At 49.9% G+C, this 16,798-nt stretch overlaps 1 protein-coding gene across 1 annotated transcript; it reads left to right on the top strand.

The window, feature by feature from the left end:
• Positions 1–7,190: 7,190 nt before the first annotated feature.
• On the top strand, positions 7,191–9,270 carry PtA15_14A47 (uncharacterized protein; the record flags this gene model as incomplete). Its single annotated transcript, XM_053163200.1, has 2 exons — positions 7,191–7,348; positions 8,967–9,270. The coding sequence occupies 2 exons, from the start codon at positions 7,191–7,193 to the stop codon at positions 9,268–9,270; spliced, it is 462 nt and encodes a 153-aa protein (XP_053026722.1).
• Positions 9,271–16,798: the final 7,528 nt, after the last annotated feature.

Raw genomic sequence — 16,798 nt, forward strand, 5'->3', positions numbered from 1 at the left:
ATTCTTGCGCTTTTGTATATGCCTTGGATTCTGGATCGATGCTGCTTGACTTGGATTTCATCATAGTTGGCCAATTAGGATAGATTCCATCGGCAAGGTAATAACCATAGTGATATTGGTTGTTATTAATGGTGAACTCGACCTGAGGACCACGCTGTAACCCCCCGCCTTTGGGGTGTCACAAGATGGATCACAGGATCCCAAACAGACCCATACTTAGTCCAACCATTCCCCCGCCCCTCCTAGTTCAGCAGAGATGTTCCTTCCATCTCTCCTGAGCTAGGTGAGTCCGCCCAGTTTCCTCTTCTCTCTCCTTTCCTCTCAGCTTGTACATAGTCTAACAGAGATGTTCCTTCCATCTCTCCTGAGCTAGGATTGCGCAATCAAAAGAAACATTGGTTCCAGAAGTCCTCCCAAGGCCTCAGCCTTGTCCTCAGCCTTGTCCCCTTGCCCTTGTCATCGCACAGTGAAGCTCTCCTTGTTGAGAGCTTACACTTTTTTTTTCTTGAACCAACCTCGTGGCTGCCTTCCAAAAGAAGCCCGGCCTGTCCTCGCCCTCGAACCTCGCAACTGGCCCATAAAGCCCCTCGCCCTCGAACCTCGCAACCGGCCCAGAAAGCCTCCTCGTCCTCGAACTTTGCAACCGGCCCATAAGGCCCCCTTGCCCCTCGCCCTTCGCCCGTCGCTGCCCGCTCCCTGTTGACCCCCCGCCCTCGCCTGTCCAATGCCTAACCAACAATCTCAATTACTTTCCCGCCTCTCTGACCGTCTCAAGAAAAGGATTAGGTCGGGCTATGCCGCTGATTCCTTCTGAAAAGCAGCTAGGAAGGCCACCTCTTTGCGTCCAGACTACACGATAATTGACGATTTCCTTTTCTTTGATGGACGTCTGATCCTCCCAGCAGACTCAGCACTCCTACTTGAATTGGTCTTCAGAACCAATAGAAAAATGGGACACCCGGGGTTCCTTGAACTGTTTCGTGATCTTCGTGGGCCGTTCTTTTGGCCGCGCATGCGCGATGAAATCAAGATTTACACTCAAAGGTGTCCTACCTGCCAAAAAGTCCCAACACCAGCATCTCCCACCGCCGATAACCCGCCAAGAAGTAGATCCGAGTGGTGTGAACGCATCAAACCTGAGCAGAAGCCATCCCTTCACCCTCAAGACGCCAGGAATCTGAACCTTGGCCCTGCCTTGAGCTGCTTTCCCTCCAACCAGACCGCTGCCAACCACGAGGAGCGCATTGCCCGCATGGAAAAAGCCTTACTTGCCCTTTCCGCCACTCTTCCTCGGTCAGCCTCGCCACCATTGAAGGCCTTTGGATCATTTCGATATTCGCTTGACTGGGGCCTTGAGCCCCTGGTATCCAATGAGACAGTGACGTACTTGGCTACTAGTTGGCAAGAGAGGCAATCGGCGCCACGACGTTCGCCGCCTACCACTCCTTTCGCCAGGCACCGGGCCGGCAGTTACAGAAGCTACTCCACCCCCAGATCCTCTACGTCGCACTCTCCTTCGTTGGCCTCAGCATGTTCCCCACCCACTCCTACGTTGTCAGATTCCCCAACCTGTCGCAGACAGTAGTGTGAAACGTGTAAAACACGACACAAGCTACCTTGCACAGCCTGGTAAGCCACAGAGTTTCAGCTCCTTGAATATCCAAGGAATGAAAATAACTTCAGCCTCTTCTTCGGAATATCCAGGCAAAACCCGCCACAGGTATCCGAGGGAACAGGCCCAAGCCTCACGACCCACCAGAGGTGGAGGCGAGACCAAGGCGAACGAGATGGACAGAAAAACCACCTCATTACTCGCGCAAAGAATAACCTCGCCAGCGTTAGCCACCAGAATTAGTCTTAATAAAATTAAGCATTGATCAATAACATCATCGGAAGAGGCATAGTTGAACAAAGGAGACCAGTCATTCTCGTCAACCAATAAGATCAATCACAGATCTTTTTCTTGTTCCTTTTCGATCATCTTTTTTCTTTTTCAAAATCTTTCTCCGCAAAATCCTCATCTCAGTCGATCACCTCCACTTTCACCAGAAACACAGCCAAGAAGCAAACAGTCTGTTCTGCTCTTAGGTACTTAACATTTCATTTGTTTAGCTACAATGAAGTTTCTTTCTGTTTCATTGTACATAGTTAAGAAGAAACTTGAGTCTAACAATAATGAAATACTCTTAGTTGCTTGGAATTTTACAGATTTACAGTCTCGACGCACGACGCTATACCTCCTCGACCCACAGCAACAAAAAGAGCAGAGCAGATATGGCACCAGCAGCGACCAGCAAGAAAGAGGAGAAGGACATCATTGTGATTCCCTCCTTCAATGGCTCCAACTATCAAAACTGGTCGGAAACCATGCGAGTCTACCTCGAGTTCAAGAAACTATGGTCAATCTGCGAAAATCCACTTCCGGACCCGGTTCCTGAGAAAGAGCAGGAGAAAGTCAATGAAGTCTGGCTAGTTCTCAACTCGAAAATCAGCCAAGAAATCTTCAACAGCCTGTCGACCGTCTGCGGTAGGGATCCTTACAAAATCTGGAATCGCTTGAAGGACAATTATGCGGCTGCATCAATCTACAGCATCTACAGGGTCTGGTCCGGCTACTTGAACGTCCGGCTAGAGGACGATCTCCTCAAATTTGTCGTCAAAATTGAAAGCGCACTTTCAGAGGCCAGCGCCATCGGAATTGACGTCATGCAGGATATTGTTAGCTGCTCAATCATAGAGCAAGTCACCAATAAGAAACCTGATGTCATGGAAAGGCTTCTGACCGACATGACGAGTCTATCGAACCCGTACACCCTGCTTGACAAGCTTCGTCAGATCTCTAACCACGAACAAGTTCGCAAAGCTAGGAACGCTATCACTGCGGCATCTGGATCAGGATTAGCTCTAGCTACCATCTCACAGAGTCGAAAGCGCCCTTATATCAGCTGCAAAGGTGGAAAACACAACCCCGAGGCATTCCACGAAGAAAGTCAGTGTTGGACCCTGCACCCAGAGCTGCGTCCTCCCAAAAAGAACAAGGCCGCTAGCTATGCAACCACGGCCTCGGCACCAAACTCGCAGGCCGCAAGCGCTGAACACTACGCCTACCACACCGGCAGTGAGAAAACAAGCAAGAACGCGGTCATATTGGACTCTGGGGCGAGTCAACACATGTTCAACTCACTCGACTTCTTTACCGAGACGGAACCCACCTTTGTATACATCGTCACTGGATCCGGCAAAGAAAGCTCCAGCTTAATGGCAACCAGAAAAGGTACTGCCAGGTTGATGCTGAAAGATAACTCCATCATCACACTCCACGACGCTCTCTTCGTTCCCAACCCGTCCACCAATTTGGTGTCTTTTGCCCGGCTCATTCAAGAAAAAGCTGAGATTGTCTTGGAAAGCGGAATCATGTTCATCACCCTGAACGGCAAACACACTATCTGCGCAGACACAACCAAGAACGTCCTTGAAATTGTGGGCTTACTGTCTCCGTCCGAACACGCCATGTCCAGCACAACCACAATTCCTAGTGAATTCGAGAGATGGCACAAGCGCCTTGGACACGCAAGTTTTGCGCGCATTCAGGCCGTCATTGATGAACCTTTCCCCAGGAACTTAAGAGAAACATGCCAAACGTGTGTGAAAGGAAAAATGAGCAAGTTGCCATTCAAGAGCCATTTTTCGCCCACCAAACACTCCCTTGAAGTCATCCACGGAGATCTGGTTGGGCCAATCAGCCCGGCTACCAACGGTGGGGCCCGTTACTTTCTTACCTTGGTCGACCAACACACCGGCTTCATCAACATCAGCCTTCTCCGCGAAAAATCTGACGCGGTCAAGGCGATCATTGACTTCAAGACACTCTATGAGAAACAAACCGGTAACTTCATCAAAAAGCTCGTGACCGACGGGGGCGGTGAATTTTGCAATAAGTCCCTTGGCGAAATTCTCCAGCTTGAAGGAATTCAACACAACATCTCACCGCCTTACACTCCACAGCACAACGGCATAGCGGAACGGGCAAACCGCACGATCATCGAAATGACACGATGTCTTCTTCTCCAGTCCAACATGGCGGCCGAATGGTGGGGAGAGGCAGTCCTAACAGCTGCCACCACCACCAACTGTCTTCCATCCTTAGCTAGGAGCCGATCTCCCCCGATGCAGCTCTTTGTTAAACACAAACCAAATGTACATTTCCTCAAACCCTTTGGGTGTCGGGCATGGGCTCTGAAGCCGAAAGTCAATCGGGAGGCCAAATTCAATGCCATTGCCTGGGATGGCACCCTCATTGGATTCACAAATGACATGTCAGCCTACCGGATTCTTCGGCACTGCAATAACAAGGTTATTGTCTCACGTCAAGTCCAGTTCGACGAAAGCAACTTTCCAACATGTCCAGCCCTAAGCAAAAGTCACAATGTTACGCTCGAAGAATCCAGCTCATCCTTGCCGATATTCCAGTCGGAGCCACTTCTTCCTTTTGAGGAGTCAGCAATTGAGGCCTCCGACATCCCTGACGATGAACTCATTGAAGATCCGGTTGAGAATCATCCCATCAGCCCGGAGCCTGGCAAACGTTGGGTCTACGTCCAGGGCTACCAGCCTCCCAAACCAATTGAGAGCGCCATCGATGAAAGCAACATCATCTCCGGCGGTCGCACTCGTCGACAAGTGTGTTACATCTCGACATGCACTGATCCTAAGTCGCACGTCATGGCCATGAATAGCCCCGATTCGCAGCACTGGAAAGAAGCGGAACTCAAAGAAATCAACAACATGAAGAAGCATCAGGTATGGATTGAACGTCCCAAAGAATCTTCCGACTCACCAATTGCTTCCACATGGGCCTACCGAAAGAAGCTTGGCCCTGACAATCAGGTCATTGAATACAAAGCGCGCATCTGTGCGCAGGGATTTCGCCAGACCTTCGGAGTCAACTTCGAGCTCAAATACGCTCCGACAGGCAAGGCGGCATCACTCCGCCTCCTACTCTCTTTTGCTGTCAACAATGATCTTCTAATCCATCAGCTTGACGTTTGCAGCGCGTTTCTCACGTGTCCCCTCAGCAACACTGTCACTCTCACGCCCCCTCCAGGTTATCCCTGTCCGGACGGCACAATCTTTGAACTCAAGCGAGCCATCTATGGCCTCAAACAGGCCTCTTTGGTCTCGTACAAACGGCTCAATGGCTTTCTTGAATCTGTTGGCTTTCGAGCGACCCTTTCCGACCCGTGCGTCTTTCATCGGTCCGATAGTCCGAGTCGACCAGCCACGTGGATATATGCCCACGTTGACGATCTTGTGGTCATCAGCAAGGACCCCTTGGTCCTCAAATCCGAGATTGAGAAGGAATTTGACATCAAGTACCTTGGACAGGCAGAATTCCTCCTTGGCATGAACATCGACAGAACGCCGAACGGACTACACGTCCATCAAACGCAATACGTAGAAAGAAAGTTGGTTGAATACGGCCTTGACCAAACTCCTCCTGCATCCTGCCCGATCAACCCCAAGACCCATCTTCGCAAGGCTACAACAGATGAAATCGCTGAGCTTCAAAACCTTGGGGTAAACTACCGTGCCCTCGTTGGGTCACTCAACTATCTTAGCGTTCTCACCCGCCCTGATATTTCCTACGCCGTCAGTGTACTTTTGCAACATCTTGAATCTCCGGGTATTCAGCATTACCGCGCGGCTGAGCAGGTGTTTCGGTACCTATCCGGTACCAAACAAGTGGGGCTTGTGTTCTCAAAACAACCCAGCCTCGCAATCAGTGCAAATGTGGATTCTGACTGGGGTAACTGCCCCGACACCAGAAGATCGGCAACAGGATATGTAGTCATCACCAATCAACAAGTCCTTTCATGGAAAGCAAGCAGACAGGCAACAGTGTCTCTCTCATCCACCGAAGCAGAGTACAAGGCTTTGTCAGATCTCGGCAGGGAACTCAAATGGCTAGCGAATCTCATATCGGAAATTGATCTCGATTACTCTCCAATCAATATACCGGTAGGAGTAGACAATCAAGGTGCCATTGATCTAGCGCGAAGCGAAATCTCTCAAAACGGCTTCTGCACGAAGCACATGGACATTCGCCTGCACTTTGTCCGAGAGCTAGTCACGTCCAACCTCATCAAGCTGCGGTACATCAAGACAGACACCAACTTCGCGCACTTTCTCACTAAACCAACGGGACGCTGCACCATACGAAGATCGCTGGCAGCAATTGGAGTAACTGCTCCAGTTTCTGCTTCTCGCCTGGCGACTCAAAGCAACCCAGCCTGTCAGATTCCCCAACCTGTCGCAGACAGTAGTGTGAAACGTGTAAAACACGACACAAGCTACCTTGCACAGCCTGGTAAGCCACAGAGTTTCAGCTCCTTGAATATCCAAGGAATGAAACTAACTTCAGCCTCTTCTTCGGAATATCCAGGCAAAACCCGCCACAGGTATCCGAGGGAACAGGCCCAAGCCTCACGACCCACCAGAGGTGGAGGCGAGACCAAGGCGAACGAGATGGACAGAAAAACCACCTCATTACTCGCGCAAAGAATAACCTCGCCAGCGTTAGCCACCAGAATTAGTCTTAATAAAATTAAGCATTGATCAATAACATCATCGGAAGAGGCATAGTTGAACAAAGGAGACCAGTCATTCTCGTCAACCAATAAGATCAATCACAGATCTTTTTCTTGTTCCTTTTCGATCATCTTTTTTCTTTTTCAAAATCTTTCTCCGCAAAATCCTCATCTCAGTCGATCACCTCCACTTTCACCAGAAACACAGCCAAGAAGCAAACAGTCTGTTCTGCTCTTAGGTACTTAACATTTCATTTGTTTAGCTACAATGAAGTTTCTTTCTGTTTCATTGTACATAGTTAAGAAGAAACTTGAGTCTAACAATAATGAAATACTCTTAGTTGCTTGGAATTTTACATACGTTACCCACTCAAAGCCATCCTTTCCTTGCCACTCCGGGGCACCATCCACCAGCTCTTCTCCCAGCCGAAGCGGCTCCTCATCCTCTCCAGCCACGGAACCGGCTTCCTCAACATCCTCACTGGTGCCATCTCCGCGATCTGGTTCGCTTCCCCGCCCAGCCTTGGTACACTCCCCCTCCCGCCAACCAAACACTGTCCTGAAGCCACCCCTTCCCCCCAGAAGCTCCACATCCTATCCGCCATGGCACCACAGCCTCTCCACGGCCGACCCGCCCCCAACTCGCCCACCATGGTTCTCCCGCCCAGCGCCTTCGCCGCCTCCAGCTCTACGCCCAGCACGGGCACCGGCCACCGCAAGAAGGCCATCCTCAAGCCCATCTATTCCCACCACCGCCTCCCGTTTGCCTTTGCCGCCCGACCGTTGTGGTGCTCCATTCCAAACCATAAGTAGTATTTTATTGCTTTCTTTTACATATATTCATCATTACATTGAACATTTCCCCATAACCCTTCACAAATACCTCATTATTATTGCATATTCAGATTCTACATTAAATTTCACATATAGTCACTCATACATAGTATACCCTTATCTTCAATGGTTCAGTAGTTATAGAGGATATAAGACTTACAGACAACCTACAGTCTTCATTAGTTACAATACTCAATTCATTAGTAACTTACTTGAATCATTACAGTACATTACTTTTACATAATTACTTTCACATCCTAAACCCTTTACATACATTTCTCATTATGTACTATACCTATTGTACACATTACATCATTAGATCTGTGCTTACTTCTTTTCAGTAGTGCTCATCATTACAAGTTGTTACTATGTTCTCATCACTCTTCCCCATTAGTACATTCTTTTATTCCCATAACCAACATTCCCCTTTCAGCATTGCTCATCATTACACACTGTTACTATGTTCTCATCACTCTTCCCCATTTGTACATTCCTTTATTCCCATAGTCAGAATGCCTCCACTGTCTGTGCTCATCCTTTCTTCATATAAGAACTGTCCTTCCCCCCTCACTTGTACCCTATGCAGAGAACTATATGCAGATTATTAGATACAGAAATTATAGTGCCCAAATCTCATCAACCCATTGCCAGTGAATCATTGCCATTGCTTTCCCCCTTCAACCATTGCCCCAACCCTCTCATCCTCAGTAGTCAGTAGTCAGCTCATAGTACTAGCTCCTAAGATCAAGCAGAAATCAGCCACACCTTTTTCTTCTTTTTCTTAGTGTTACTCTCATCCCCTCAGCATTAGTCAGGAAGGCAGCCTCATCAGCACCCTTGCATAGCTTACATTAGTACTAGTGTTGCTATCCATTTCCCTTCCAAGCTCTATTCTCCCCCTTGAGTAGTTCCACACCGTACCTGTCCAGGGCCAACCAGCCTTGGGACGGTACCCTCGACTGTCTGCTTGCCGCACTTGCCTACGCCGCCTACGCCATTGATCTCCCCGGCATTGCCAGATTTGTGTTGCTCTTCATCCCCTCCGCTGTGTTCCGCTCCCTCACCCAACTCACCTCCAACCTCTCCAAACAAGCCCTCTCCGCGACCCGTGCCGTCAGCCACGTCCCCAGTCAAAGAAAGCACACGCCCTCCTACCCCCCAGAACTCCCCCTCCGCCTTCCAAGAGCCAATCTTGGCCACCTCTAAAGCAAGCTACCCGCCATCAACTCTATCCCTGAACATGCCCTGCCCACCTCACTCGAGCTCATCCAGAGCAAGCAGGACCTCTCCGCCCTGCTCAACATTCTCATCGGGGCCATCTACCCAATCTGCTTTGCTGCCCCGCTCAGCTGTCTTCTCACCGCCCTCGTCTCCTCCGCCGCCTGCCAGCTTGCACGCACCAGCGGCCCACTCATCCTCAGACTCATCCCCTGCCCCCTCTTCCTCATCCAGCGCGCCATCGACCCATTCAGACTCAAAGGCTCTCCTAATATGTTCAACACCCTCAACGCCCTTGCCGCCTACCTCCTCGCCTTCCGCATTGAGCTTGCCCAAGATCAACACCATCATCTCCACCAACAAGATTGCCGAGTCCCTGGCTTCTCCCATCCAAACATTACCCCCACCTCCTTCAAGTTCATGCCCCCAGCCTCCTCCTCAAGCAGACCCCAACTCAGAGGAATATCTCAGGGCCTTGGACGAAGCATGGGAGGCGTTCGAGGCTGAACTGGACCTCAAGTTTGGTACTGGTCCCAAAATCAACATCAATTCCCAGTATCAGGAAAGCCTCAAAGATGATATGACTGACTCAGCCTCACCCGCAACACCCACTCCTGCATCCACCTCCTGATTTGCTTCCCCGACCCTTTGCTCTCCGCTCCCGACACCCCAACTGCACCAAATTTCCCCGACAGCATCATCACCAACACCCTCCCCAGCTGACCAGGAAAAAACAATAGTCCCTTGGAGACAAGTGACATTTGACAGCTTTGGTTGCAGCTCCAAAGTAGCTCTGATCCTGTGCCACCTGTGTCCTTGGTGCTCAGTGTGTTTTAGTGGTTTATGTACATACATATCCTCATGGCTCAGTGCTCACTGGCCCAGCTCAAGGATCCCCAGTGCCACCCAGCATTGTTCATTCTGGCACAGTTTGAGCCACTGAGCTATGAGCCTATGACTGTTGGGTGCAAGTTCAACAAGCCTGCCTAGACCTGCGTCTTGCTATGTAGATGTACATACAGCAAAGGCAGGGAAGTTTGTGCTGTTAAACACATATGTATGTAAATACTTCCCCTGATCTGCAAAACAGGCGTTGATCAACGCATGCCCGTCCCTTGGGGGCACGCCCACGCCCACGCCCTTTGAAAAGGGTGTGCGGGGCCGCATGCCCTGTATTTGCCAAGGTCGTGCAAGTCAAAGGGCGTGCACGCCCCTGTATGGGCGTGCACCTTGCCTGCTTGCCCAGAGGGATACCTCTCGGCGAGCAGGCGTACACATCCCTGCCCGCCAAGAGCCCTTCGGCGAGCAGGCATACACATCCCTGCTCGCCGAGAGCCCTTCGGCGAGCAGGCATACACATCCCTGCTCGCCGAGAGCCCTTCGGCGAGCAGGCATACACATCCCTGCTCGCTGAGAGCCCTTCGGCGAGCAGGCATACACATCCCTGCTCGCCGAGAGCCCTTCGGCGAGCAGTGTGGTGGCCATTTTCGTGGCGCCCGTGGCGCAGCGGATTCCTCAACTTTTCAGACGTCAAGACAACAGCTCACGGGTCGTCAAGATCAATCAGCGCGCGTCGCGCGCGGCGGAATCATCAAGGCGTTTCAGGACCAGCGGTTTCCTTCCGGCGGATTTTCTTTTCTTTGGCTCTTTGATCTTATTTTCTTAAGATGTTTGTTACTCTTCCTTTTTTTTTATGTTCTCTCCTCTTTTTTTTTTTTTTCATACTGCGCGCGTTGGATGGTTAGATTGTGGTGGGTTGGTTTTGTTCTTAGCCTCTCAGTTGTTGTGTCTTTCCCTTTTCAGTTGTGGCGCGCGCATAGGCGCGCGGGTGGTTGTGATGACCTGTCACAAGATTGTCATCATCCCTGAAGTTTAAGTTCTTCGGAGCTTAGGCGGAGGGGACGGCATGGGATTTCGTCTGAACCAAAATTTTGTTTGTCAGATCATCTCATCAACTTGAATCAAAATTTTATTGATCTTTGTTCGCCGATATACTCGCGGGAGCTTCTGAGTTTCTCCTCTCAGCCCCCGCGCCGATCCTCTTCCAGATTCCTGTCCTTTAAGATCACTGTCCCCGGTCCAGTTCGCCGGCCCTTTTCCCCAGATTCTCAGAAAACAAACCACCACCGACGGGAATCTACCTCCCGTCGTCTCAAACCAAAATCCCCCCCCCTCAAATTTCCGCTATCACTCGAATCCTAGAATCTCCCCGGACCACCACGAAGGCAGCGCTCAACAGCGCACATTCCCTTCCAGTAACTGCCGCCGGCCCAGCACCGGTCGGAGTTCCACAGCAGGCATACACATCCCTGCTCGCCGAGAGCCCCTCAGCGAGCAGGCATACACATCCCTGCTCGCCGAGGGGGCTCTCGGCGAGCAGGCATTCACATCCCTGCTCGCCGAGGGGGCTCTCGGCGAGCAGGCATTCACATCCCTGCTCGCCGAGGGGGCTCTCGGCGAGCAGGCATTCACATCCCTGCTCGCCGAGGGGGCTCTCGGCGAGCAGGCATTCACATCCCTGCTCGCCGAGGGGGCTCTCGGCGAGCAGGCATTCACATCCCTGCTCGCCGAGAGCCCCTTGGCGAGCAGGTGTACGTGGCGAGCAGTTATACTTGCACCTGCCCGCCGAGGGGCTCTCGGTGAGCAGGCTCGGCGGGCAGGTGTATGTATACCTGCTCGCCGAGGGGTAAGCCCCTCGGCGAGCAGGTATACTTGCTCGGCGGGCAGGTGCATGTGTGCCTGCTCGCCGAGAGGCTCCCGCCAAGGGGCTCTCGGTGAGCAGGCTCGGCGGGCAGGTGTATGTATACCTGCTCGCCGAGGGGCTCTCGGCGAGCAGGGATGTTATGCCTGCTCGCCGAGGGGCTCTCGGCGAGCAGGGATGTTATGCCTGCTCGCCGAGGGGCTCTCGGCGAGCAGGGATGTTATGCCTGCTCGCCGAGGGGCTCTCGGCGAGCAGGGATGTTATGCCTGCTTGCCGAGAGGTATCTCTCTCGGCGAGCCTCCTGCACGCCCATGTAGGGGCGTGCACGCCCTTGCATGCCCATGTAGGGGCGTGTACGCCCTTGCATGCCCATGTAGGGGCGTGTACGCCCTTACACGCCCATACAGGGGCATGCCTTGCACCCCCATACAGGGGTGTGCACGCCCTCCGCAAATACAGGGTGTGTGGCCCTACACGCCCTTTTCGAAGGGTGTGCGGCCCCACACGCCCTTTTCAAAGGGTGTGGGCATGGGCGTGCACCAGGGGGATGGGCATGCATTTATCAACACCCTTGTCCCAGTGCCAATGTAGAGAGAGGGGTGTTGAACAACTCAAGTACCTGTTGCTTGAGCAGATTAGTCCTGAGCAGATGCACATCACAAGCTGTGTGTGCACATGGCAGAATGAGCTACACTAGCTGCTGCTGGCTGTGCAAGGCAAACAAATGTATACTTAGTTATTGCATTTGTGCTATGATGTACCAGCTGTGGATAGATGCTGGATAGAGCCAGAGCTGTTCAAATGTCACTTGCTTCCAAGGGAACATTGTTTTTTCCTGGTGCAGTCTGTCCCACCCACATCCTCAGATCTTCCTGTGCCCCGACTGCCAGATTCAATCCAAGTCTCCAGCCCACCCAACGTCCCCCCTCCTCCCATCCCCATGCACAACATTGTTATCTTCCCTTTTTTCATAGGGGGGGGAGAATGTAACCCCCCGCCTTCGGGGTGTCACAAGATGGATCACAGGATCCCAAACAGACCCATACTTAGTCCAACCATTCCCCCGCCCCTCCTAGTTCAGCAGAGATTTTCCTTCCATCTCTCCTGAGCTAGGTGAGTCCGCCCAGTTTCCTCTTCTCTCTCCTTTCCTCTCAGCTTGTACATAGTCTAACAGAGATGTTCCTTCCATCTCTCCTGAGCTAGGATTGCGCAATCAAAAGAAACATTGGTTCCAGAAGTCCTCCCAAGGCCTCAGCCTTGTCCTCAGCCTTGTCTCCTTTCCCTCGTCATCGCACAGTGAAGCTCTCCTTGTTGAGAGCTTACACACGCTTGTAAAGGGTATCTTCAAACAGCGGAGATTGGTCGAGGATGTTCAGATCATTCAAAGAGCCTGGTGATCCAAAAAACGCATGCCATATTCGTGTGTCTTGAGTGGCGACTGCTTCAAGAACAACGGTTGGATATTTTTCTTTCCCCTTGTATTTTCCTGCTAGAGAAACAGGACAGTTCTTCCAGGCCCAGTGAGTACAATCAAGACTTCCGATGCATCCAGGAAAACCTTGCTTGGCGTTATCGTAAAGAATCTTCCGGAGATCGGACACATTTGGCGATCTGAGAAACTCTTCTTTGTCAAGCTTGACAATTCCTTGTGTGAAGAGGTGCAGTGCATTGCGACTAGTCGTATCGGCAAGGCAAGAATATTCATCCATTGCATCTGAAGCAACTCTGTAAGCAAGAATCCGCAAAGCAGCTGTTACTTTCTGTTTGGTACTGAGACCCAAAACACCACAGCAGTCCTGTTCAAAGAAATTTCAGTTCAAATCCAGATTTTTTATTGTAAATACCATCAAAAGACGCACCTGTTTCTGCAAAAAATAATTATCATGATTAACCAAGTCGTTACTGATCTGCTGAAGATGCTTTTTGTGATTCTAAATCTTCTCCGGAATTTGCGGTTGGTGTAAGTTGCAGTGCCAGAAAGATAATCCGATTGCAACTTGAGCTGCCCTTTGTATTGTCTTTGATCTATGCTTGGTCCTCGGGCATTGATTGGGATATCTTCTTTGTCGCTATTGGTGAAGTATTGGAGCATTTCTTCCAGCGGATCCGGCTCGGCCATCATCCACTGGAGGGTGGTATTGAGTTGTCGAGATGGCATTTGGGGGTGTTTTCCTAGCTATTGATCAAGCCTCCCAATTTGGCTGCCTTGCATCTTTGGCTAAATTTCAGGTCAGTTGACCTTAACCTTACCCAACAAATGCGGTTGCCCGGTTTAGTTAGCCTAGGTCAGCTAACCTGCCCATAAACCCAGGCTTACTTAGCCTGAAAATCTAGCCAACGAATGTGAATGCTCTTAGCAAAGAAACAACCAGCGGATTGGAAAAGTTATGTACCTGGAGCCTGGGGAAACGTGGGCTTGGGAGATAATACAATTGGCAATGGGTATCACGGAAAAGCAAGCGGCAAGGCCCAGAGTTTGTGGAGCAGTGGAGAACGGGTTATTTGGAGATTGTCCCAGAGGGCCCTCTGAGGGTTGCTTTGAACGGGTGGTGGACGGTTCAGCAGCGGAAGACAACAAGGGTGCTTGGGGACAGTTGAGACGTTTGTCAAAGGGAGGTTGGTTGACGCCGTGATTGTTGGCCCATTCTTTGGCCTTGCGGACGTATTCCTTGGCGCTTGCGCACTTGTTTTGGACGGGCGGAGACGTCATGAGGTCTTCACCGTGTGCGGGAACTGACCAGTATGATGGACGGGGAACGTTTTGCACGAGAACTTTGAGATCCAGACAGTGGTGGGCGGTGTTTGAAAGAGCCGTCAGATTTGTGGGTGAAAGCGGTGCAGCGGCGTTTTGAGTCTTAGCAGTTGTTACAGGTGCAACCGGCGCGGGAGTAGACACAAGGGAGGTCAATTCTCATGCAGTGATTGCAAGCTACCATGGCGACAGAGAACAAAGGATGAAAAAGGATGTGGTGATGGGTGTGAAAAGAGGTGTTCAAGTGTGGGAGCGGTGTGGTGCTCCATTGGTGTGACAATGCCAAAAGCACATTTCAGAGGTATTCACCGCCCAAAAAAAGAAGGCAATGAGTGCACATTGCCGTGCTAAAATATATATATAACAACAGCTGTAAACAGAGCAAATAATGCTGAAACTTTTGTTGTATATGTTTCTTATATATTCTCAACTTTGAACCTAAAAAGATCATATGTGCTTCTTCCTACCTTCTACCTTGAAAAAACCCAAAGGTGTGCAGTTTATAATAAGATGTGTAATTATTTGTGGCCTTACATAAAAACTCACTAGAATTAGGATTCTGGCTCCCAGGAGGTTGCTTACACTGCCTTGGCGCATCTAAAATTTTGAATGTGGGTCTTGCAGCTTCTTGTGAGTCAGAACTCCACTCCCCCTCATGGAAGGGAAGTTTGAATAGAGTTCTAAAGCTCCTTTTCTCTTTTATTTTTCTTTTGGGTCATGCTAAGTGCACACCAAATTTTTACTACATGCATGCCAAAAAGGCAGACACAGGTGTGTATGCAATTGTTTTTTGGCGTGCAGGGAAAAGTACACCAAGAAACCCGCGCCAATTGCCCCCGGCGAGCTGTTCAAATTCCAGCTCGCCGGGAGAAATACATATCTCTAGGCAAAATGTATTTGTACCAGCTCGCCAGGAAGAATACATACCTCCTGGAGAGCTGAATTTGTAAACCAGATCGCCGAGGGTATTCTTCTGGGCAAGCTGGTCAAAGCCCAGCTCGCCAAGAGGGATGTATTCTTCTTGGCGAGCTGGTACAAATCCATCTCGCCGAGAGTTTTGTATTCCTTGCGGAGAGCTGTTCAAAGTCAATCTCTTTGAGAGGTATGTATTCCTCTCGGCGAGCTGGTCAAAGTAAGTCTCGCCAAGAGGTATGTATTCCTCTCGGAGAGCTGGAATTTGGGGAATTGGTGTCCCCAGTCCTGTACGCCAATTATGCAGGCGTACGGGACCAAGGACCGGGTATCTGGGTGTATGTGTCCCTCCCCGCCAAAAAATAATGGTGTACACAACTGTCTACGCTTTTTGGCGTGTGCGTAGTCAAAACTTGGATGTGAATGCAATGTCTGATGAAAGATAGTTGTACTTCCAACCAATGGGTGTACAACCTAATTTGATGGGTGTACAACCTCCATTTGATGGGTGTACAACCTCCATTTGATGGAGGTCCAAATGACGGTCGTACCTCCTTTTGAATCAAAACAGAGTTTGTACTTTGTCAGGGAGGCCAAATCAAGGCCAGGTGAATTTGGACAATCGTCCAAAGTCGCTTTTAGGGTAGATGTGCACCTAGGCTGGAACTCGCGGGGTACCCGGCCGTTTTAGGGCTGTCCTGCGACCCAAACCCACCAGGAAGGGACAGGATATACCCGTTAAGCCCTGGTACATGTTGCAGGGTTACAGCGCGCCCGGAATTGTAGCCAAGGCGTCTGGCGACCCATACCCTCCTGGATGGGACAGGCTAATACCTACTGGGATTGGTTGCAGCGCTGCAACCTCCACCCAAAGGATTTTGAACTTCCACCATCTTTAATGTGACTGATGATTTTCCAAAGTCACCTGGCCTGTTTCAACCATTTTTTACACAAAGGTATTTATTCAATTTGAAAGAGAAAATGAACTTATCATAGAAAAACAACAACTAAGCAGTGAAACTGATTTGAGAAAACACATGATTAACAATTTTATGTTCAATACAAGGAAAATTGAAGATTATTACACAGATATATATGAACTGTGTTCTCAAATCTTTTATTTTACCTCCATTTGGCTAAAATAAAACAACTAAATGGAGATTTCAGAATGATAACCCCTGCAGATAGGTTCCTAAATATGCAGCAATAATGCACTTTCAAATGAATTTAAACCAATGACAGGGTACTCCAGGGCATGATTTTTAAACCACACCAAAAAATATTTTCAATAAAATTATCAGTTGAAATTTCTTCTTGAATTTTTTATTACATGGGTTTAAATTCTGTGACAACTGAATTAAACTCCTGTAAGAGGGTTAAACTTCTGTAAAAAACTTCTGGAACAACAAGGTTGATATTCTGTAATACCTAGGTTGGCCGTGTGATATACCTTGGTATCAACAATGTATTGAACATGGCAATGTGTGCACATTGCCTTCCTTTTGGGGGTGGTGATTGGGACAGAATATATACAGCTATCATTCATCATAAGAGGAGGAAGTTATATATAACACAAGCAGGGTATGTGTACAAGGGAGGACCAATGGATTACGGATGGTGTTATCACGGATGGAATGGCAGACCAGTATTATGTAGGATGGATGGCGTAACCAGGGATGGAATGGAGGTCCATGACTAGCTGGTAGGATGGCAGGGAGGTGGAGGGATTTTATCAATAGAAGAGGTGGAAGATATTGGGAGCACATGTCTCTAAAATAATACAGAGGACTAGGA

This window comes from Puccinia triticina, chromosome 14A, assembly GCF_026914185.1.
Source record: "Puccinia triticina chromosome 14A, complete sequence".
NCBI lineage: Eukaryota > Fungi > Basidiomycota > Pucciniomycetes > Pucciniales > Pucciniaceae > Puccinia > Puccinia triticina.